General features: G+C 41.6%; 1 protein-coding gene across 3 annotated transcripts; it reads right to left on the minus strand.

Annotated features, from left to right (window-relative positions):
- Positions 1-3,497: 3,497 nt before the first annotated feature.
- LOC112562404 (spaetzle-processing enzyme-like) lies at positions 3,498-17,877 on the minus strand. 3 transcript variants are annotated; one of them, XM_025235656.1, is made up of 13 exons: positions 17,783-17,877; positions 16,354-16,524; positions 10,123-10,209; positions 9,717-9,842; positions 9,332-9,400; positions 8,915-9,021; positions 7,954-8,018; positions 7,136-7,341; positions 6,796-6,970; positions 6,475-6,626; positions 5,460-5,597; positions 4,760-4,920; positions 3,498-4,487 (listed from the first exon to the last, which is right to left on the minus strand). In XM_025235656.1, the coding sequence occupies exons 2-13, from the start codon at positions 16,502-16,504 to the stop codon at positions 4,305-4,307; spliced, it is 1,620 nt and encodes a 539-aa protein (XP_025091441.1). In that variant the 5' UTR covers positions 16,505-16,524; positions 17,783-17,877; the 3' UTR covers positions 3,498-4,304. The 3 variants fall into 3 exon arrangements, with proteins under 3 accessions (XP_025091441.1, XP_025091439.1, XP_025091440.1); XM_025235654.1 differs by lacking the exon at positions 17,783-17,877 and adding an exon at positions 16,735-17,682; XM_025235655.1 differs by lacking the exons at positions 16,354-16,524; positions 17,783-17,877 and adding an exon at positions 15,611-16,325.
- Positions 17,878-25,353: the final 7,476 nt, after the last annotated feature.

Genomic DNA, 25,353 nt, shown 5'->3' on the forward strand with positions numbered 1-25,353 from the left:
ATGATGATGATGATTTATGTTTCAATACTTCTTAGAAAAAGAAAATATAAAAAGAAAATATTGAAAAGATTAGAAAAGATTTGAAGATTATTTGCATAATGTTATGGTTAGAATGTGGTGCACTACAAGGTAAAAATGTATCGGAAGCTTCAGTCTGTAAACAAAGCAATCACATGGCCTTCATTGGAGATCCATCTCCAGCATGCTGCTGACCACATGAACAAGTCCAAATTCATTCTTCAACAGAATCAACCTCAAAAGTGTGTTGAGGTTTCTTCAGAAAAGGCAGCCAAAATAAAACAATGTGCTATTGAACTTTTGAATTTTATTTACCAGCACAAATTAATTTCCAAACATTACCATCATCATTGAATTTCCCTAACTAATAGAGTCAGCGTTGTTATCTTCAAAAAGAAGAAGCTTTCTCAAGTCGAAGCTAATCAAACTATCTGCGATCCACAATGTGTATTTGACGATCAACAAATATTGACATTTTCTCAGTCCAGCTCGATCTTGTCAATAAGACTGACTTTGATAAAGTGATCAAGAGCTTTTGTAGTCACAAGGCTCGTAACTTGTGTCTGTAGTCTACAGGTGACAACGATCACAATTCTGAACTAAGAGTAACATCACTGAGAGCTTCACATTATTAAAGGGAAGATGAAATGATCCCCAGGGGCAGCTCAAGATAGTGTTCGCACTAGCAATAATATATACATACACATGAGATAAAAGAGGTAATATACATGTACAACACATGTACAAACCTCAGGCTAGTCCAAGATGACGGCCAGTAGAGCTTATCACGTGATGACACGTGCGATGAATGAGTTGTGGTGATTGGCTCTGTATACAGACATCGGTACCTACAGCCAGACTACAGTAGTGAAAACTCACATGCCATTGCATGAGCAGGGACAGAGAGGACAAGGGATCTCTTGCTGAGGATTTGCTGATGACAAAAGACTTCTGTGTGGTTCCTTAGAGAATACGTTGTGACGAGGTAAACGTTGGAATTTGGGAATCAGTTCCATTAAATTAGATGGAAAAGTAAAAAGGTGAGAAGTTCTCGAGTAACACAGGTCTGTACAATAACACCGGTCAGCAAATGTTTATAAAAGTCATGTTAGTCAAATAAAATTAGTCATTTCTTGTAACTTTTATGTCCTCAACACTGATATGGCGGTCAAAATGCAAACTGTACTGTAGGTTTTTTGTAATCTGCAATAAATATTGTGACCATCACAAGATGCATGCTAATAGTCATTGACCTGTGGTGTATACCTGTACAAACTGTGAAAGTCCAGTCATAGAGTACACCTTACACTGTGTTGCCTGTCTCTTATACAGCTGTAGATCATCAGTAGTCAGCCAGCATGGTAGTGGACAACTTTTACTGGGATCTTTGTGTCCATTGTTACGATATCTTGAAGAAAACGTTCGCCGTGTTCATCACTAACACAGTTGTCAGAATAGAAATCCAGATGGGAATGAAGGATGTGAATCTTTAAAGACATATTGCAGTCATGTTTCTGATACTGCATCATGATGTCTTTTACCAGTTCCTTGTAGTTTCGGCCCTAACTTTCCTGAGAAAGTTTGTAGACAATAGGCGAACATCAGTCCATGCTTGCTTCCCATCAACCTCCAGCAAGTTGTTAAATCGGTCATCTTTGATGAGCTCTCTAGTCGAATGACCCTCAAAACTCCCTCTTTAATCTTTGATGAGCTGAGTCGAGGGAATGTTTCATTCAGGTCTCGGAAAGTTGGCGAAGTCTGGTTCCTGGCTTTCACGAAGTTCTTCATCAAACCTAGTTTGATGTGAGGTGGTGGTATAGCAGGCTCCTGTGTGCTGGATGTTCCTCTCTGCAACTGCTACATTTTGTCTGCCAGTCCATCCCTTCCCTTGCTGGATTATCCCACTGACTATGCTGACTACACTCAGCTGTATACCTGTTCTCCTCCTTTTCATGCACACACTGCTACCCAGAGCATCGGAGCATTTCTGATATTAGACTAGGGATGAACCACAACAAGTTAAAACTAAATGACGGAAAGAAAACAGAAGCTTTTATCTTTTCATGCCTCTCTCTGTTCAGGTGGGCGATGCTGATGTTCCTTTTGTTACTTCAACACGTGACCGAGGTTACATAATGTCTGCTGACGTGTCTCTTGATGAACGTGTTTCTCACATCTGTCGTGCTGCATACTATGAGCTCCTGGAGGTTACCTCGTATCTCCATACTCTGTGCATCTCAACCACCAACCTCTCATCTGCTCATTTGTTGTGTCTAAGCTAGACTACTCAGCTCTCTTGCTGTCTGTCCACGGAACCTCATTGACAAGCTTCAGAAAGTCCACAACTCAGCTGCTCGCCTCGTTTCACGGACTCGCAAAAGATGTGAAGATGACACATCACTTCTCCACTCTTACTGACTGCCAGTCAAAGCTACAACAGACTACAAGCTGTCGACTCTGTGCTGTGGATTCTTTAAAAGCTCCCCCCCCCAACCACTACTTTACTGAAATCTTGTCTGTCCACACTCCTGCCCCAAACTTGGCTCCTCATCAGACTCCCACATGCTGTCCTCCCTCCCACAAAGACAGTCACATACTGACAATGGACGTCCTCCCTCTGTCCTGTCCTCGTGTGTAGAAAGAAAGAAAGAAAGAAAGAAAGAAAGAAAGAACGAAAGAAAGAAAGAAAGAACGAAAGAAAGAAAGAACGAAAGAAAGATAAGAAGAAAGAAAGAAAGAAATGAAGAAGGAAAGAAAGAAAGAAAGGAAGAAAGTTTCTGTTGATAATGAAGTGCACAACATTTTCCAAGAGTATGATTACAGACTAGGGGCGCAAATGTTTGCTTATGTAACAGTGTACAGCTCTATGCGAGATGCTGTTTCCCAAAATCTGGGTACATACCCGAGTTTGCCTCCGTGTTCAAGATACGAACATACAAACAGTAGCACCCTAGGTCCCTAGTTTACTGTGTGGATGGCGCACACAGACAGGTAGCAGGCCAGGTACTGAGATGTGCATGCTACCTGAGGAGTAAGATGTTGACGATATGTTACATGTTTGGAAGGTATTATGGGATGTGGCTGGCATGTTGTGTGGATGTAACAATGTCACTGTGATGGTACGTAGTGTGACAGACAACAGACTGTTGTTACTTTCTTAACAAACTCATTATTTTCTCGAGTTGTGGAGACTGTTTCACGAGGTTGACTGTGTTACAGACATCAACAGTGTGAGATGACACTATACTAGCTGTTGCAGTCATGTTCCCATGGTTGTCCTCAGACACTGATGTATTTACTTCCTGTCACTGTAGACACTGTGTTGTGATGTGGCAGTAGGATGATGTTTATCACAGGACGACGACCATGAAATCATTGTTCCACTATTTTTCTCGTAGGTAGCAAGCGTAATGTCGCGAGTGCATGCAGGTATACATACACACACGCAACTTCATAAAGTCATATTGAATGAAAAGAAAAACATTTGAAAGTATACTTAAGGTTTTAGAAGCGTGCACAATTGAATACTCACGAGCTACAAGATAAAAAGAAGGTATAAAAACAACATACACATCAAAGCTAATCTGCAATTTCCCACAAAGCAGGATCACTTTACAGCTTGAATGCAGAGTATTTCTTTTTCTCTCTTACTCACAACTAAGTAGTAGGTGAATTCTAACAATCATCATCATCATCATCATCATCATCATCATCATCATCATCATCATCATCATCATCATCATCATCATCATCATCATCATCATCATCATCATCATCATCATCATCATCATCATCATCATCAAAGACTTAATTATCAGTCGTCATTATCATCATTATTAATAATTATCAATTTATCACCAATAATCATCGATCAATCCATTATCAATCATCCAATCTATCATCTATTCATCTTCATCCATACATCATCAGCGTCGTCATCATCACTCAATCAATCATCAGTAAATCATCAATTAATCATCAATCCATCATCACCATTATCATTATCAATAATCAAACAATCATTAATCAATAATCAATCGCCCATCAACCAATAATCAATCATCAATTCGATCATCAATCATCATTTATCATCATGACATACTCACGCACGCAAATTGTCATGTGATAAATCTCTGGCCGCCAGTCAGTATTTCAGTTGATTTTCTCCTTTTCGTGTGTCCTGGCCAGGCTGCCGTCTGTCCGTCTGTCCGTCTGCATCTGTTGATCTCTTTGCATTATGTGCGCAGGATCACGTGTTTGTATACAATACAACTCAACCAATTACATCAAAGAAAGGTAATAGTGTCCTCGATCCAGTCAAGGAAGAATTGAACCGAAGCATAAACTCCCGGAAGTCCGAGGCCTTCACAACCTGTTGGTCCTATGATATGGCTGGCGACGCCGATAACGGTGTGTCTCTCATCAGCAGCTGTTCCCAAGTTCCAGAAAAGTGGACCCCCAGAGTCCCCCTGGTAAATGTACAACAGGTCAGGTATACTGCTCCCTGCCACTGTGTAGTAACTGTACAACACTTACACACCTACAGTTCTATGGAATAACATCCTAAGTCATCGACTTGTGTGCCGAGTGCTGTCTGCGATAGGAAGAGTACTTATATTATTATATACAAGTTTGTAACAATAATGTAGTCTGATCATGAAGCTGTCATACATAGCAAGATAAAATAATTTGCTTACGAAGATAAACTCAACATCAGCTAAAGCCGCGATGCTTTACTCACATTACAAGAATCTTTGTCTTTCAGTTGATTGCCTATGGCACACACGGTCCCAACAGGTAAGTGGTAGAGGGTGTTGCGAGTGAAGCTGAGGAGCTGAGCGCACGTGTGGTGGTCAAAGACAGTCAACTGCACACTCAGCAGGGAGTCCGGAGCAGTTGGCGCTGAAACATTTTTGTGAAAAATGAAAGTGAGCATCCATTGTGGTTAGGAGTGACAAATATGACAATGAACATATTCTTTCAGTTCTTAAAAATGTTTCATCAAGGAAGGACCTGATAAGAAATGTGGGACAGATGATGTTTTTAATCAGCGATAATGGCGCCAACTTTCAACAATGTTTTCCCCTGTTCATAAACAAGCACATACATCTTATTTGTGATCGTCAGTAGATGACTGGAGATAATTAACCAAAACTCACTTCTGTGTGGATGCTGCAATGTCGACAATGACAAATAATGATTGAATAGAACCTCTCCCATTTAATAGTTTTGACAAATGCAAACATTTCGCATCCTATCTCTCTCTCATTTTGTGAACGAGCACAAGTAATTAATAATTAACAGCAAACAACGGAAGCAAGTTTTACACATTTTGGTAACAAGTGAGATCACAAAAAAAATTGAAGTTGACATTTCAAGTTGTGATCGATATGTAGCCTATAATGATGTAAATTATCTCGATATAAGGTACGAGGACTTACTATGGGTGTTCCCCCAGCCTGCGACTATACCCTGCTCTGGAAGGGTGGCATCAGCAGTAGGATGACATACTTTCATCACTAGCTGGGTGGGCTCTAGAGACTGGTTCAGTTTCAGAATGGCGATGTCTTTTATTACGTCTATAAATTTAATCAAAAAAACTTTTCTTTTGCAGTTGAAGACAAATTATTAATCAGTCTTTATTGTCTTACAAGGCAAACTCTAGGACAGAAGTTATACATATACAAACGAACATATAGTTACATATACACCTAATTTATAAACATATATATCCATAAAACGACATTTAACTTGCACGCACACCTACACGTGAAATTCCCCTAGAAAGATGTCGGTAATACCTAAGACCACGAGTCCTTATGTCTTTTAGTTAGAATGGGGATGACTGCTGGCACCACGGACCTCTGGTAACTATGGTACCGCGCACGTGACACTTGGCACCGCCCACAAAGCTGGTTTTAAACGTGACCACGTGTCAGCTCTCTACCAGTCATGCTTTGTTATTCCTACAGTTTATCCGCGTGGTAGGCATGACACACTTCACACAAGGGGATGAGAGTATTAGTATTTGCATCTAACAACTTTTAGTGATGTGTGTAAGAAACATTCAATTTACAGAAATGTTAAACACAACAAGTTCTTTAAACTCAACGAATCAGTGATTAACACATGCATACTAGTCCATTCACAATCAAAGATATTTTACCTCAGTCTCTATGGTTTGTTTTTTCCTTTTACTAAAAACATTAGAGTCCGGAAGTGGGTGGAGGAAAAATGGAGATAAGCATTGTGAATGGTGGTTTACAATGAAGTGAATGTGTGAAAATTATATAGGCGTACACTACTATAGTAAAAAAATAAACACAGCATGATGTAGCATTTACAAAACCTGATAATCAATGCAAAATGATTTCAGACTACACCATCATGCTGTGTCTCAACAGTCTCCTCATAAAGTTTATAAAAAGTGAATGGCAAGGTGAATGGTGATGCAACCTTCCGTGCTGTAGTTGACGTAGATGCGCCCCGCAGCGACCCCCACACGCTGCTCCCCAGGGTACCCTCCATCGACATCAGACTCCCACTTGCCGGCAATGACCTCCAGCCCTGAGGTGTTCACCTCCCCGGTGAAGTTGTTCGTCAGAAACCTGTTCACAGTGTGTTTATGGTGTTCACAGTATTTTAAAAAGTGTAATTCGCGTTCTTTTCTCCAATAATAAGCCTGTTCTCATAACATTAGTCTCAATATTTAAGTTTTCATGCAATTTCAAATATTTTTCTAATCAACATGTTTGTTTTAAAAAAGGGGATAGCTACTCAGGAACGCAGTGAGCTGCAGTTAGAATGTGATCGTAATCCCAGATGGTGCCGCCGCAATAGAATCTTCCATCTCTCAACAACATGACGACCCACGGGTACTGTCCACGATGTACCTGCTGACCGCCTACTATTTTAGGAGCAGGGTACAGCTGTGACTGACCACAGATGGTGCCTACACAATTCAAAATTAAAAAAAAAATGTGCTGTAACCTTATTAGCTAACAAGTAAATGCGATTACACGTCTGCCGTTGTCGTTGTCGTTGTCGTTGTCGTTGTCGCTGTCGTTACTGAGTCAAACAATGTTTCCGCTCAACAACGCAAAACTTTTCAACTCACTGGATATCGGTGAGGGTCCTGCGATTGTGTCCTCACCAATGCTATTGACAGAAGTCTTCGGGTTGATGTTGCTGACACAGCTTTTGTCCTGTGTCGTCAGCAGGCGTGAGTAGCCTTCTTCGTAGGCGTTTTGTATGTCGCCCTCGGTCATCGACTCGCAGGTGACATTCAGGTTCACTAGAAGTAGTGTGTTTCCGCCGAACTTGCTAGAAACGTCAACGCATGTGTAAATAATAACAGATCCTTCTTATAAAAAAGATGTTACCAATGTGACAGAAGCTAGGCATCAACACAATCAAATTCAACATTTTAATTGAAAACAGTTTATCACTAAACAAATGTTAGAAAAATAATCTATAATCTTTCCTGGTCTTCAGTCTTTAGGCTCTTGTCTGTTATCCTTTATAAACTGCAAATCTCTCACTCCTCGCTCTTGTATCCACCACAGTGCGGCATCACTACATCACTACTACAGCACTATCACACATCATCACATCACAAATTGTAAATCTTCATGTCTGCATAAAGTTGTCTGACTATTATGAAAAAAACACTTTAGTTAACTTGTGTATCATGCAGAGCCGTCATCAAAGTAGTGAAGTATTGAGCGATAAAAGAAAAGAAACAAATTTCAAGTAAAGAATAAGAAAACATGCCAGCCAACTCTCGTGACACGGTTTTCTAAGAATAGCCACATTCATTCATTTTAACCTTTTTATTTCTACCACCTTCTAATTACCAAATTAATTGTCAAAACCTTTGAACGCTCATCATAAAACTCATTATCTTTGTAATTTTAAAATTTTGTTTTGACTTACACCATGTCTTTCGCCACACACGTTATACAAGAGGATCGTGAGCTGGACTGGAAGATCTTCTTCACCTGTGGCTCACAAAGTTCGAAACATTAAACAAGACAACAGCAGCATGCAAACCTTGCCACAACATCATCTACCAACAGGAGCATGTTTGTATATATATATAATGGGCTGTCATTGCACTACCTGCTTCCTTTTGTGAAGTACTAGTCAATACCATCAATGTCACTGTATGTCATTTAGCTGCTGACAGTTCTCATTTCATTCCCAAAACAAAAACTGAGCGATTTGGTTGAGATTTGGAGATTGTACAAGTTGAAGATCGATCCCTAGCTGTGCCTTTTCGTCAGTTTTTACTTCTGGACAAAGAAGGATGCGCGTTAAGCTTGTGATCGACATCAACATCAGTGCCAACCATGGTTCACCAAGCTCTGTGATGGTGATTTCCATCTCAGTGACCCTCCTGGTTTTTGGAGGGTCAACGAGGTTGATGACATCGTACAAAAGGCATTGGTCGAATCAATCCCACGTGACACCACACGAGACATTGCAGGAACATTGAACGTTCTCCATTCAGGCCTTTACGACCACCTGAATAAGCTGGGATACAGACTCGATGTCTGGGTTAGTCGTGAACTCAAAGATGCTCACTTTACGGTTTATAAACATCTGCAATGTGTCCCAGGTCAGGACACTCTGTTCGTTCTCTGCTTGTGGCTCCTGCTTAGAGCACCGACTGACCTGTGGTATTGTCTCAGCTGTTGGCTCGGCGTCAAACACCAGTTACCCCCTACCCCACCCCACCTCAAATAAAATTTGACCAAGAATCAGTTTGACAGCACCGTCAGTTCAAGGATTAGTTTAAAGAAAGAATGAATTAAAAAGTGATAAATTGGACCAACAGGAATAACTGAACTCACGTTGAGTGTGGAAAACAACACCGACTCACAAACTCACTCACCAAGTAGTCAGCCTGTATTTTTCTCTCGTCGTACACCTGACTGCTTGAGTTGTTCATGTCTGACGACCATGGCCAGAACAGCACAACATACGCCACAAAGTTGGCATCTGAGGTAACATCATTCCAGTAATGTAATTCCACTAAAACAATGCTATATATCTGATTTTTCCCTTTCAGAATTTATTATAGTATTTCACGTACATCAAACAGGATTTGTATCAGGTACCTGTTCTTATTGACAAAAGAAGCAAAATGATTCTGCTGGTTTCAAGAACTTTAAAAGCTAAAAGATATATAATGCCACTAGATATCGATGGATGTCGCCCCTCATGATTTGCTGTAGTACTTGGTGCTAACAAACACTTTGCACATCTTATAACGATCTACTCCTATAGGTGCGATGGCGTCGCCACCTACCCTGACTGTAGTCCAGCCTGACTCCAGGTGAAGGGAAGCAACTCTCAGCTTCTGCTGTATTCCTTTTTTCTGTAAACACAGACAATAGGGCTGGATAGTCACGTGGTACATTTAAAAGGGAAATAACAATTAGGGTCTAGGGGGGCTGGTTGACAAGCCGAGACCCTATATGCAAGAACACAAGGAAAACCTACACGTGTCTCAAAGTGTTCTGACTGACAACCACAGAATATAGCACCCTGACATGCACCCGCCAAATAACAGCCACACCCGCTTATTTAACCTCATGTTCAGAGGAAGACATCGTGAGGAAGACAAGAACTGAACCCTACACCCTTACTTTCGTGGCGCATTCCGATAGAAACAGTAACAGCACAATACTCACTGCCAAAGTAAACAGAGACAGCGATGACCACAGCGATGAGAGCGATGATTAGACATGCAATGAGTAGGTGGCGCCACGTCAATCCTTTGATGAATGTCCTGACTGATCTCTTTTGGGTGGAAGGACCTGCACCAGAGTTTTGTATTTTTTACAAAAGTAACAGCAGTTTCAAACGAGGAACCTGTATGACTCAGTGGTCAAGTCAGAACTCACAGTCGCCAACTCACTACAAATACTCACTGCTGCATGTTACTCACAGTGCAAACATCAACATAAAACGTGTTAACGAAAGCCGCGTAAACAAGTAAATAAGTATTTACTCTCATAAAGAAAAATTACGAAACTTGCCTGTTTATGAGTTATAGTTTTGTCTTTCTGGACGATAACATAAAGAATGCATTCCTACCTGTTGGAGGATTTCCCTGTTGAGGACGAGCGCGGACTGTCTCGTCTCCCAGGTCAGTAAAACTGAACGCCGTGTTGTTCATAATGTCTGGAAGATTTCGATGTTTATACTATGACTGCACGCTGAGACACTGAGACACTACACACTGCCACACTGCCACACTGACACACTGACACACTGTCACACTGACACACTGACACACTGCCACACTGTCACACTGTCACACTGCCACACTGACAGACTGTCACACTGACACACTGACAAAGACAAGCTCGAGGGACTTGACATACTTTCGCAAACAGATGAACGCACAAGATTAGCAGACATAGAAAAAATAAATAATAGTGGTGATGATGAGGATGATGATGAGGAGGAGGAGGATGAGGATGATGGCAACTTATAACAAGTAGCATCATGAGCAGACCAGTAATGATAAATGAAAGATGAAGCCAGTGGACAGGGAGGTACATACAGGTGAGTTCTGGACTTGCTGAAGCTTATCAGTGAGGTACCGTGGACAGCCAGCATGAAGAGAGTCGCACTAGTCAAATGAGCAGATGAGAATGTTGGTGTTTGAGATGGACAGAGCATGGCAGAGCTCATAGTATGCAGCTCGACATTGTGAGAAACAAGCTCATCAAGAGACATGTGAGCAGACATTATGTAACCTCACCTACGTGCGGACGTAACAAAAGGAACATTGGCATCGCCCACCTGAACAGAGACAGGCAGTCAAGGGTAATCTCTGGCTCTCCCTTTTGAAAAACAAAAATAAAAATTTGGCTTTTTCCTCTTTTAGTTTTAACTGACAAGGGCAAGCTCACCGAATCTTTCGTAATGAAGACCGGCGTAAGACAGGGTTGCATATTATCACCGACAATCTTTCTGTTGGTCATTGTCATGAACCAGCCTGGTTCAAGGCCAGAAAACAGGGTCGGACTAGTAATAGAAACATTAAAGAGGGACAGTTGGTACCCTGAGGGGATACCCGGCTGAGTGGACAATAGGGGTAAAGATGTTATCTCCCTTTGTGTTAGCTGAGCCTGGGAATCAAGGCAGCTTACGAAATGAGGGCCGCAGGCATCACTTCACAGGTACGTTAATTCACGTGTGCTAATGGAAAGGCCAGTACACTCGGCCGTGAGAACAGCGTTTGTTTTCTTTACCACCGACTGGACACCGGTGCCGAATAGGGGAGCTAGACTTAGCGTCGCGACAGTCGGAGGTTGGTGTGGCCGACCGTGGGAAGTTGAGCGGTGGATAGATGATGGGTACCCCGAGTATAGCGCGATGGGGTGTAGTCCCTCTAGTCAGGGTTCGATAGCGTCAGAACTAGTTCGATAGAATTGAAAGGGGCCACGTGGCCCGGTAGTATATAAGCTAGAACCGAAGTGTAGTCGAGGCTTTTTCCCACGTGTTCCAGCAGAGACGTAGTCTCTGAGTGATTGTCAGTCGCAGGCAGCAGGTCTGAAATAGGGAAGCCCGTTCAGTCAGAACGTATCACTCACTACCTGCTGGCACTTGTGATCTGGTGGAGTAGAGAGGAGAGTGTGCGCTGTAACCAAGGATTGATTCTCCCAACGACAAGTGAGGGAGTTAACTGTGTCCGGCAGCAAGACTTGCGAGGCAGCGGTTGGCAGACCCCACCGTGCGACCGGTCCAGTTGTGGTCATCTACAGAACAGCCTACAGTCATCTATACTGCGAGAATCGTCGCTGCACCCAGTGCCTGGGGCAATTGTGGTGGGACAGTGACAAGAAGTCTGGAAGACCAGGTGCATGCAGGCAGCTGCACCCATCTTCAGGGAACAACGACTTTCAGTCCAGAAGTCAGCTCTACTACGAGCATCGTCGCTGCATCCATTGCCTGGGGCAACTGGGTGGGACAGTGATAAGAAATCGTCTAGGAGACCAGATGTACGCAGCCAGCTACACCCATCTCCAGGAAGCAACAAGCGAAGTAGTCGAGTGGGACTATCAGCACGATATTATTTCAAGACTGTGAATTGTGGGTCAGGGACGGACCGCGTGTCCGGACCTATGTGCAGATACGTGCAGATACGTAACATCAAACCATCTCCTAAATTCATTGTTGTTTAAGTGTCTTCATGTCAACCTAATTTGCTTTTGTTTAATTATAATCTTTTACGTGTACACTGTCTTGTCAGTTGAGTGTTTGCGCACGCGGGTGTGACTGCTAGTCAGGACGGGTGCGGACGTGCGTACGGGCGGGCGAGTGTGTGTGAGGGTGAAAGCCGGGTGGAGCGAGCCAGCTAAAAAGACCCCTTTCCCCTCGGGCTAGTCAGGCCAGCCTTCTCCCAGCCTAGTAGTTACGTCACAGTCATAGACTCTAGTATGCGCACGACACCTCACACACACTCACAAACACTCCTCACACATACCTCATAACCTCGCACACATACGTCATACACAGCTCTCTCATACACACCTCACACACTCACACACAGTGCTGTCAGCCCAACTACCGTGAGAATAAAGGCCGATGAGCTGGTGTCACACCAGACAGATGTGTGTCGTGGTTGAGTTACGACTGAAGGCACGACACACGCTGTGACACACACACACCAGCAACGTGCAAACAATATACTGTACATGTACCTGAGGTGAGTAACGGGTGGGGACAGGTACAGAAGGGAAACACGATGGTGGCAAGACAGCGGGGTGTTTCGTAATATCACTTCATGTGTTCGTCGGGGAACAAAGCTGTCTTGCAATTCTTTTCAGCTGCGATACGTGAGCGCACTGGAGCAGGGTATGAGGTTGTCAAGACACAGCAGGCACCCGGCACAGAAAACACCCGCAGTCTGCAGCCACGTGATGAGACAGCGACACGCATACTGATAATAGTACAGATGAACAGCGGGAATAACAGATAAACAGGCACACACACACACAGAAAAGAGGTGTCGTAGTTACACACACCACCTCCAAGTGAGAAGCGGTAACACATTACAGCCTACTATAAATGTTATTCTTCTGGTCAAGTGTCGACTAAACCTTGTCCAGTGTGTCCATGTTTGTCTGATGTTGTTGTTTACCTTTAAAGCAAACCTTTGGTAAACAGACATTACACAACGCGTCCAATTATAAATACATGTGACTAGCGACAGTGTAGAGGGCGCTGCTATCAGCACTACAGAACATGTAACATAGACGGAGGTTGTCCATACCTTTCATGTCCCCATCGAAACTCCCCTCAGTAGTGTATTCCCCACTCCCCATCGTATCTCCCATGACAGCAGATGGAAGGCAACCGTAGTCACCTCATACTCTCGTTCTATCCCACACCCTCGAGGGGTCTAGCTAGGAAGTGGGCATCACGCAGGCAGAGAAAATGGACAAAGGTTATAGCCACTGAGCCATTGAGAGGTTCACTGTCATACTTTACTCAACATTTTTCTGTTTTTGTAGTTTTCTCATCTTTGACAGAAGGGACCACAATAACTTTCGCTATATACTAAACTTTAATTTGCTGTAAGCAGTCTACGGATTTAAAAAAACTAAAGAGGCCAAGTTGAGAAACAGTTTCTCCATCTAACGGCAGCCAGTACTTTCTGCTTAGCAAACACTACAATACACTACAAACACTACAATACACTACATACACTACAATACACTACAAACACTACAATACACTACAAACACTACAAACACTACAATACACTACAAACACTACAATACACTACAAACACTACAATACACTACATACACTACAAACACTACAATACACTACATACACTACAAACACTACAATACACTACATACACTACAAACACTACAATACACTACAAACACTACAATACACTACAAACACTACAATACACTACAAACACTACAACACTACAATACACTACAAACACTAAATACACTACAACTACAATACACTACAATACACTACAAACACTACAAACACTACAACTACAATACACTACAAACACTACAATACACTACAATACACTACAATACACTACAAACACTACAAACACTACAATACACTACAAACACTACAATACACTACAAACACTACAAACACTACAAACACTACAATACACTACAATACACTACAATACACTACAATACACTACAAACACTACAAACACTACAATACACTACAAACACTACAAACACTACAACACTACAATACACTACAAACACTACAATACACTACAAACACTACAAACACTACAATACACTACAACATACACTACAAACACTACAATACACTACAATACACTACAAAACACTACAAACACTACAATACACTACAAACACTACAATACACTACATACACTACAAACACTACAATACACTACATACACTACAAACACTACAATACAAACACTACAATACACACTACAAACACTACAATACACTACATACACTACAAACACTACAATACACTACAAACACTACAATACAAACACTACAAACACTACAATACACTACAATACACTACAAACACTACAAACACTACAAACACTACACACTACAAACACTACAATACACTACAATACACTACAATACACTACAATACACTACAAACACTACAAACACTACAATACACTACAATACACTACAAACACTACAAACACTACAATACACTACAAACACTACAATACACTACAATACACTACAAACACTACAAACACACTACAAACACTACAATACACTACAAACACTACAATACAATACACTACAAACACTACAATACACTACAATACACTACAAACACTACAAACACTACAAACACTACAAACACTACAATACACTACAAACACTACAAACACTACAATACACTACAAATACACTACAATACACTACAATACACTTCAATACACTACAAACACTACAAACACTACAAACACTACAATACACTACAATACACTACAATACACTACAAACACTACAATACACTACAATACACTACAAACACTACAAACACTACAATACATACACATACAAACACTACAAACACTACAATACACTACAATACACTACAAACACTACAAACACTACAATACACTACAATACACTACAAACACTACAAACACTACAATACACTACAATACACTACAAACACTACAAACACTACAATACACTACAATACACTACAAACACTACAAACACTACAATACACTACAAACACTACAAACACTACAATACACTACAATACACACACTACAAACACTACAATACACTACAATACACTACAATACACTACAAACACTACAAACACTACAATACACTACAATACACTACAAACACTACAAACACTACAATACACTACAATACACTACAAACACTACAAACACTACAAACACTACAATACACTACAATACACTACAAACACTACAATACACTACAATACACTACAAACACTACAAACACTACAAACACTACAATACACTACAATACACTACAAACACTACAAACACTACAATACACTACAATACACTCAGGTAACTTACCTTTGTCAGAGCTCGCGTGTGGAAAGACACAAACTTCAGTCAGCCCCGCGCCCAGGTTTGCAGACAAGATACAAAGTTTCATCTGAGCCTTGAATAGACTTTTCGACACTAAGATTGCTTTACAAGCGACTATTGGATTCCCACAATTAATGAAACTTAACCCCTTCACTGTCAGCCAGGCGGACAGCCTTAAATACAACTTGTTAAACATGTGCTGTCGACATTTCACGCTTTAGGAGAAATACTGAAACATCAAAATGTTCTACAAACACAGTGTCACGTGGTAGCTTAATGAGGCAGTAATCATCGTGTAATTAGTGTGTAGGTGGCTTGTCGACAAGCCCGAGGGCCTTTAGTCAAGAAAGGGTTAGTGTATGTGCCAGTGTACAGGTGGTGTGGGAGGTAGGAGCGCTGACGTGTTATACTTGGAAGACAGCCTTAAGTGGTTACAGTCGGCCAAGCGAGACCAGCGACTGGCACTACCTGTGAGAGGACTGACACTACCTGTGAGAGGACTGGCACTACCTGTGAGAGGACTGACACTACCTGTGAGAGGACTGACACTACCTGTGAGAGGACTGGCACTACCTGTGAGAGGACTGGCACTACCTGTGAGAGGACATTCGACACCAAGGCCAGAAGTCGTCGTTGTCAAGAGAAGAGAACTTCTGCTGGGTTCGGCCGCACTCCAAAGACTGGAGAACTTTGCATAAAGGTTGTGTTTGTTCAAAGGCTGTACATACGTGGCATTGCAGTCGTGGAGACACCACGTGTGTGCCTGACTGGGACAGACTCGACTCCGTGTTGCCGGCAGTCGTCGTTCCCTGACGAGGTTGGCAGGTCGGGCGAGAAGGACGACGGACAGGCGGAGCAACACTTTCGAGCGCAAGTCATCGGTGGTCCGTGACTGTCGGCTAAAACCCAGGAATAGTTCCATTTTGCCGATAAAATATGTTGGATGAATGATTTTCACAAAAACTGTTGTCAAAGAGTTTACATTCTAACAAACCTGCACTAAACCAGGAATATTAAATAGGTATATACAACTGTATAAATGTATTTACTACATGAAATAAATAATAGAATAAAAGACATCAAATATCAGCAGACAGAAGAACACATACCTGCAATTGTCAGCACCGTCATAAATACTCCTTTCCACAAAAGAAGCACTGAATGTGTTTTCCTGGCTATGATTATTTGGCTCATGCCTGAGATAATTTCTTTTAACCTTTACTCACAAATTAGCTTGTATTTGTGATGGGCGATGAAAGGTTTATAAAAGTATGTAATATGGTTTAACTCTAAATTCTTTCTCTCAGCTTTAATTGTAGCAGCCAAGGGGTTAAGCGGATTTACTTGCTTTTGGAAGCTAGGACCACCTATAGACACCCACTTGTCGGGTGGAGGAGGTTAGGACTCATAAAGAAATGCGATGTTTATCTGTCACGTGACATTTCGTCTTCTTTGTGTCTCTTCTTAAATTTTGTTTGGCGAATCTCTGTCACTCTATCTCTAATGTCTCTGTCTCGCCATTCTTTGTCCTTTCCTACTCTTCTTCGCTTTTTTCCTCCCCTTACTTGTGTTACAACGGTTGAGAGACCATCTTGAAAGTCACGTGACTAGATCACGCAACTCATTATATTGCATCACATGACGTGTAAAGGAATTTCGGGTTGTTTACGTAAGTCAACATGGAGTCTGTCAGAAAGGCGACTCGGTCCGGTGAACATGGACCGACACCGCTGGGTAGCATTGAGAGACACGCTGTCTGAGTGAACAGACCTACAGGAAGACCGGGAGGATTGTTTACCGTCCGCAATTAGCACATCACTACAGATTATGCGCAACAGCTTTGAGAAAAAACATTGATACAATGGCGAGAGAAATGTGTGAGCTAAGGGGCGTCCCACACTTGACTTCGGCTAAAGGTCCCGCGTGAAATGCCGAAATGAAGTGCCGCGCGCCGAAACGTCCGGCGGCGAAAAGTCCGTGTACCAATAAAAAGGGTTCAACAACCTGCCTATCAATCATTTAATCAACGAAATCTGCGGTGACCTGATTAGTATTTTGTATAATTATAAAATACATTGACTGAGCAACCGATCCTACAAACAACTACCTTCTGTGTACAAAGCAGTCTGGGTACAATGGTCAGGGTGGCAAACTTACCCCAGTGGTGCACTGACAGAGGAAATCACTGAGTCACTCACTCACTCACAGTTGTATCCTGACTAAGGGACTGTCAGGTGAGGTCTGTGGACTGTTCCCTGAATGCACCGGGACTTGAATTCCCTCCCTACAGGTAGGTTAACCTCTTCACTGTCACTGTGTGCTTAACTAATATTACAGTGAAATATTATAGCATTAAATCCTCTCAAATGCAATCTCCGGTATTTCTGGATTCAACTTTTCAGCTTACCTGCTGAAATATCCAGTAAATATATTTATGTTTGCTAAAAAAATACATAAAAGCGTTTTATTTACTATTCTCCATATTTTCACTCTGGAGTATCGTAATATATTTATGATATTTAAGAAGACAAAGACATACAGCAAACATTCAAACTTTTTTCTTAGACTCAAATACTACTATCACAACTAGTGTCATTAATTGGCTGCAGACATTCTGTAAGGATTGCTACATACAAAGTTAAATATAAAATCGTCAAGCTCCATCAGTCAGTAAAATATTTCGCATCCACTGCTTCAAAGTAGACGAGAGAAGGCGAGTGGGCTGACAGGTATGTGAATGAGCCCTGATGAGCCCTTGCTGTGTACCAGCACTGAAGCATCCTGGTCGGTTGGATGGCTGGTTTGGTGGGAAGGTGATTCCCCCTAAAACTGACTACACACTGTGAGGATAGAGGGAGTGAAGTACCCACAGAATAGCACCCTGCCAATAGTCGGGATTTTTGTTGTAACCTGCTTCTGTCCTATTTACACGGAGACTTTCCTTGGCATCAAAAATACCCGTAATACAACTCTTGTCTTGTAAACTACAGGACTATACGCTTCAGTGTTCCAATCTGATGTTATCCTTCTGTTTTTAAATAAGACTCAATATTGATGACAGATTTTAATGCACTCAACATGTAAGCAGCGAATGGGTTAACTACATTAAAGTCGTTTGGAGAAACGAAAGTAGAATTCTCTATCACACTCACATTCTTTCTCCCCCCCCCCACACACACACACCTAGCAGCAGATACAGTGGCTGACCCCAGGTCACCTCAGGCTAGTCCAAGATGACGGCCTGTAGAGCTTATCACGTGATGGCACTTGCGATGAATGAGTTGTGGTGATGATTGATTCTGTATACAGACATCGGTACCTACCGCCAGACTACAATAGTGAAAACTCACATGCCATTGCATGATCAGGGACAGAGAGGACAAGGGATCTCTTGCTGAGGATTTGCTGATGACAAAAGACTTCTGTATGGCTCCTTAGAGGATACGTTGTTACGAGGTAAACGTTGGAATTTGGGAATCAGTTCCATTAAATTAGATGTAAAAGTAAACAGGTGAGAAGTTCTCGAGTAACACAGGTCTGTATAATAACACTGGTCAGCAAATGTTTATAAAAGTCATGTTAGTGAAATAAAATTAGTCATTTCTTATAACTTTTATGTCCTCAACACTGATATGGCGGTCAAAATGCAAACTGTACTTAGGTTTTTTGTAATCTGCAATAAAGATTGTGAATATCACAAGATGTATGCTAATAGTCATTGACCTGTGGTGTACACCTGTACAAACTGTGCAAAGTCCAGTCATAGAGTACACCTTACACTGTGTTGCCTGTCTCTTATACAGCTGTAGATCATCAGTAGTCAGCCAGCATGGTAGTGGACAACTTTTACTGGGATCTTTGTGTCCATTGTTACGATATCTTGAAGAAAACGTTCGCCGTGTTCATCACTAACACAGTTGTCAGAATAGAAATCCAGATGGGAATGAAGGATGTGAATATTTAAAGACATATTGCGGTCATGTTTCTGATACTGCATCATGATGTCTTTTACCAGTTCCTTGTAGTTTCGGCCGTAACTTTCCTGAGAAAGTTTGTAGACACTAGGCGAACATCAGTCCATGCTTGCTTCCCATCAACCTCCAGCAAGTTGTTAAATCGGTCATCTTTGATGAGCTCTCTAATCGAAGGCCCCACAAAACTCTCTCTTTAATCTTTGATGAGCTGAGTCGAGGGAATGTTTCATTCAGGTCTCGGAAAGTTGGCGAAGTCTGGTTCCTGTCTTTCACAAAGTTCTTCATCAAACCTAGTTTGATGTGAGGTTGTGGTATAGCAGGCTCCTGTGTGCTGGATGTTCCTCTCTGCAACTGCTACATTTTGTCTTCCAGTCCATCCCTTCCCTTGCTGGATTATCCCACTGACTATGCTGACTACACTCAGCTGTATACCTGTTCTCCTCCTTTTCATGCACACACTGCTCCCCAGAGCATCGGAGCATTTCTGATATTAGACTATGGATGAACTACAACAAGTTAAAACTAAATGACGGAAAGAAAACAGAAGCTTTTATCTTTTCATGCCTCTCTCTGTTCAGATGGGAGATGCCAATGTTCCTTTTGTTACTTCAACACGTGACCGAGGTTACATAATGTCTGCTGACGTGTCTCTTGATGAACGTGTTTCTCACATCTGTCGCTCTGCATACTATGAGCTCCGGGAGGTTACCTCTTATCTCCATACTCTGTGCATCTCAACCACCAAGCTCTCATCTGCTCATTTGTTGTGTCTAAACTAGACTACTCAGCTCTCTTGCTGTCTGTCCACAGAACCTCATTGACAAGCTTCAGAAAGTCCACAACTCAGCTGCTCGTCTCGTTTCACGGACTCGCAAAAGATGTGAAGATGACACATCACTTCTCCACTCTTACTGACTGCCAGTCAAAGCTACAACAGACTACAAGCTGTCGACTCTATGCTGTGGATTCTATAAAAACTCCCCCCCCCAACCACTAGTGTACTGAAATCTTGTCTGTCCACACTCCTGCCCCAATCTTGGCTCCTCATCAGACTCCCACATGCTGTCCTCCCTCCCACAAAGACAGTCACATACTGACAATGGACGTCCTCCCTCTGTCCTGTCCTCGTGTGTAGAAAGAAAGAAAGAAAGAAAAAGAAAGAAAGAAAGAAAGAAAGAAAGAAAGAAAGAAAGAAAGAAAGAAAGAAAGAAAGAAAGAAAGAAAGAAAGAAAGAAAGAAAGAAAGAAAGAAAGAAAGAAAGAAAGAAAGAAAGAAAGAAAGAAAGCTACTGTTGATGATGAAGTGCACAACATTTTCCAAGAGTATGATTACAGACTAGGGGCGCAAATGTTTGCTTATGTAACAGTTTGCAGCTCTATGCGAGATGCTATTTCCCCAAATAGGGGTACATACCCAAGTTTTCAAGATACGAACATACAAACAGTAGCATCCTAGGTCCCTAGTTTACTGTGTGGATGGCGCACACAGACAGGTAGCAGGCCAGGTACTGAGATGTGCATGCTACCTGAGGAGTAAGATGTTGACGATATGTTACATGTTTGGAAGGTATTATGGGATGTGGCCGACATGCTGTGTGGATGTAACAGTGTCACTGTGATGGTACGTAGTGTGACGGACAACAGACTGTTGTTACTTTCTTAACAAACTAATTTTTGTCTCGAGTTGTGGAGACTTTCACGAGGCTGACTGTGTTACAGACATCAACTGTGTGAGATGACACTATACTAGCTGTTGCAGTCATGTTCCCATGGTTGTACTCAGACACTGATGTATTTACTTCCTGTCACTGTAGACACTGTGTTGTGATGTGGCAGTAGGATGATGTTTATCACAGGACGACGACCATGAAATCATTGTTCCACTATTTATCTCGTAGGTAGCAAGCGTAATGTCGCGAGTGCATGCAGGTATACATACACACACGCAACTTCATAAAGTCATATTGAATGAAAAGAAAAACATTTGAAAGTATACTTAAGGTTTTAGAAGCGTGCACAATTGAATACTCACGAGCTACAATATAAAAAGAAGGTATAAAAACAACATACACATCAAAGCTAATCTGCAATTTCCCACAAAGCAGGATCACTTTACAGCTTGAATGCAGAGTATTTCTTTTTCTCTCTTACTCACAACTAAGTAGGTGAATACTAACAATATCATCAATCATCATCATCATCATCATCATCATCATCATCATCATCATCATCATCATCATCATCATCATCATCATCATCATCATCATCATCATCATCATCATCATCAAAGACTCAATTATCAGTCGTCATTATCATCATTATTAATAATTATCAATTTATCACCAATAATCATCGATCAATCCATCATCAATCATCCAATCTATCATCTATTCATCTTCATCCATACATCATCAGCGTCATCATCACTCAATCAATCATCAGTAAATCATCAATTAATCATCAATTAATCATCAATCAATCATCACCATTATCATTATCAATAATCAAACAATCATTAATCAATAATCAATCGCCATCAACCAATTAATCAATCATCATTCGATCATCACATCATCATCATGACACTCACGCACGCAATTGTCATGTGAAATCCTGGCCACCAGTCAGTATTTCAGTTGATTTTCTCCTTTCGTGTCCGGCCAGGCTGCCGGCCTCTGTCGTCTGTCCGTCTGCATTTGTTGATTTCTTTCCATTATTGCGCAGGATCGACTTCATTAGTGTTTTGTACAATACAACTCAAAGCAACTTACATCAAAGAAAGGAATAAGTGTCTTGATCCGTCAAGGTAGAATTGAACCCGAAGCATATAACCCCGAAGTGTCCCGAGGTCTCCACATCCTGTTGGTCCCACGCCATAGCTGACGACGCCGATGATGGTGTGTCTCTCATCTGCATCGCATGTCCCAGGTTCAGAAAAGTGACCCCCAGAGTCCCCCTGGTAATGTACAACAGCCAGATACTGCTCCCGTGCCACTGTGTAGTAACTCTGTTACAACACTTACACACTATTCTGTGGAATAACATCCAAAGTAATGTACTTGTGTGCGACTGAGTGCTGCATAGGAGAGTACTTATATTATTCGGTATACGAATTTTGTAACAATAATGTAGTCTGATCACGAAGCTGTGTATACAATAGCAGATAAATAATTTTAAAAAACTCATTTTTTTGACTTACGAAGATAACTAATCAGCTACAGCGAAGCACGCTTTACTCACAGAACAAGAATCTTTGTCTTTCAGTTGATTGCTATGGCACACACGGTCCCAACAGGTAAGTGTAGAGAGTGGGTGTTTCGCGAGGAAGCTGAGAGAGCTGAGCGCACGTGTGGTGCGTCAAAGACAGTCAGCATCGCACACGTCAGTACAGAGGAGTCCGGAGCAGTGGCGCTGAAAGCATTTTAGTGAAAAATGAAAGCAGTGAGCATCCTTGTGGTTAGCAGTGACAATATGACAATGAACATATCTTCATTTCTTAAAATGTTTCGTCAAGGAAGAACCTGATAAGAAATGTGTGACCAGATGATGTTTTTAATCAGCGATAATGGCGCCAACTTCGACAAATGTTTCTCCTGTTCATAACAAGCCACCATACATCTTATTTGTGATCGTCAGTAGATGACTGGAAGAATTAACCAAAACTCCCTTTCTGTCCCTGTTGGATGCTGCAATGTCGACAATGACAAATAATGATGAATAGAAACTCTCCTCTTAATAGTTTGACAAATTGCAACATTCCCATCTATCTCTCTCTCATTTTGTGAACGAAGCACAAGTAATATAATAATTAACAGAAACAACGGAGACAAGTTTACACATGTTGTTAACAAAGTGAGATCACAAAAAAAATTGAAGTTGACATTTCAAGTTGTGATCATATGTAGCCTATAATGATGTAAATTATCTTCGATATAAGGTCGAGACTTACTATGGGTGTCTCCCCAGCTTGCACTATAACCCTGCTCTGGAAGGGTGCAGCATCAGCAAGTAGGATGACAATACTTTCATCACTAGCTCTGGTGGCTCTAGAGACTGGCTCAGTTCAGAACGGCGATGTCGTTTCGTGCGTCTATAATCTTAATCAAAAAAACTTTTCTTTTGCAGTTGAAGAGAAATTATTAATCAGTCTTATTGTCTTACAAGTCAGAAATTCTACATAGACAAACGAACATAAGTGTACATATACATACCTATATATAAACATAATATTCATAAAAAGACACATTTGAACTTGCACGCATACACCTACACGTGAAATTCCCATAGAAAGATGTCGGTAATACTAAGACACGAGTCCTTATGTCTTTTAGTTAGAATGGGGATGACTGCTGGCACAGACGGACCTCTGGTAACTATGGTACCGCGCACGTGCACTTGGCACCGCCACAAAGCTGGTTTTTAAACGTACCACGTGTCAGCTCCTACAGCATGCTTTGTTATTCCTACAGTTTATCCGCGTGGTAGGCATGACACTTCACACAAGGGGATGAGACAAGTCAGTATTTGCATCTAACAACTTTTAGTGATGTGTGTAAGAAACATCAATTATCAGAAATGTTAAAACACAACAAGTTCTTTAAACTCAACGAATCATGATTAACACATGCATACTAGTCCATTCACAATCAAGATATTTACCTCAGTCTCTATGGTTTGTTTTTCCCTTTTACTAAAACATTAGAGTCCGGAAGTTGGTGGAGGAGAAATGGAGATAAGCATGGTGACTGGTGGTTTAAAATAAAGTGAATGTGTGAAAATTATATAGGTGTACATTATTATATTAAAAAATAAACACAGCATGATTAAACACGACATTTACAAAAGTAGATAATCAATGCAAAGTGATTTCAGACTACACCATCATGTTGTGTATCAACAGTCTCCTCATAATGTTTGTAAACAGTGAATTGCAAGGGGGAGGTGATGCTACCTTCCGTGCTGTAGTTGACGTGGATGCGCCCCGCAGCAACCCCCACACGCTGCTCCCCAGGGTACCCTTTACTGACATCAGACTCCCACTTGCCGGCAATGACCTCCAGCACTGAGGTGTTCACCTCCCCGTGAAGTTGTTTTCGTCAACAACTGTTCACAATGTGTTTATGTGTGTCACAGTATTTTTACAATTCTAATTTCGGTTCTTTTCTCCTTAACAAGCGGTGTCCTCATAACATTAGTTCAATATTTAAGTTTTTATGCAATTTTTACATTTTTTCTAATCAACATGTTGTTTTAAAACGGGGATAGTCACAATGAACGCAGTGTAGCCTGCAGTTAGAAAAATGTGACGTAAATCCAGATGGTGCCGCGCCGCACAAGAAGCCTCCATCACTCACAACATGACGACCCACGGGTACTGTCCACGATGTCCTTGCTGACCTGCCCTACTATTGCTAGGAGCAGGGTACGCTGTGACTGACACAGAATGGTGCCTACACAATTTCAAAATTAAAAAGATAAAATAAAAAAATGTGCTGTAACCTTAAAACTAACAGTAAATGCTCATACACGCTGCGGGTCATTGTCGTCATGACCAGCCTGGTTAAGGGCAGAACAACAAGCCGAAGCGTGGTGTAGTAATTATAGGTAGGACGTGCTCAGTAACACGGACAGTGGGGGAAGCCTTCTGTCCGTTTAACGACTGACAGGGCGCGACTTATGGAGGGACGGGAAACTAGAGTCGGGGTGGCAGATGCAGTAGGTACGGGAATTAGCGCAGTAGGCAGTAGTAAGCGTA

The sequence above is a fragment of the Pomacea canaliculata genome, linkage group LG4, assembly GCF_003073045.1.
Source record: "Pomacea canaliculata isolate SZHN2017 linkage group LG4, ASM307304v1, whole genome shotgun sequence".
Lineage (NCBI taxonomy): Eukaryota > Metazoa > Mollusca > Gastropoda > Architaenioglossa > Ampullariidae > Pomacea > Pomacea canaliculata.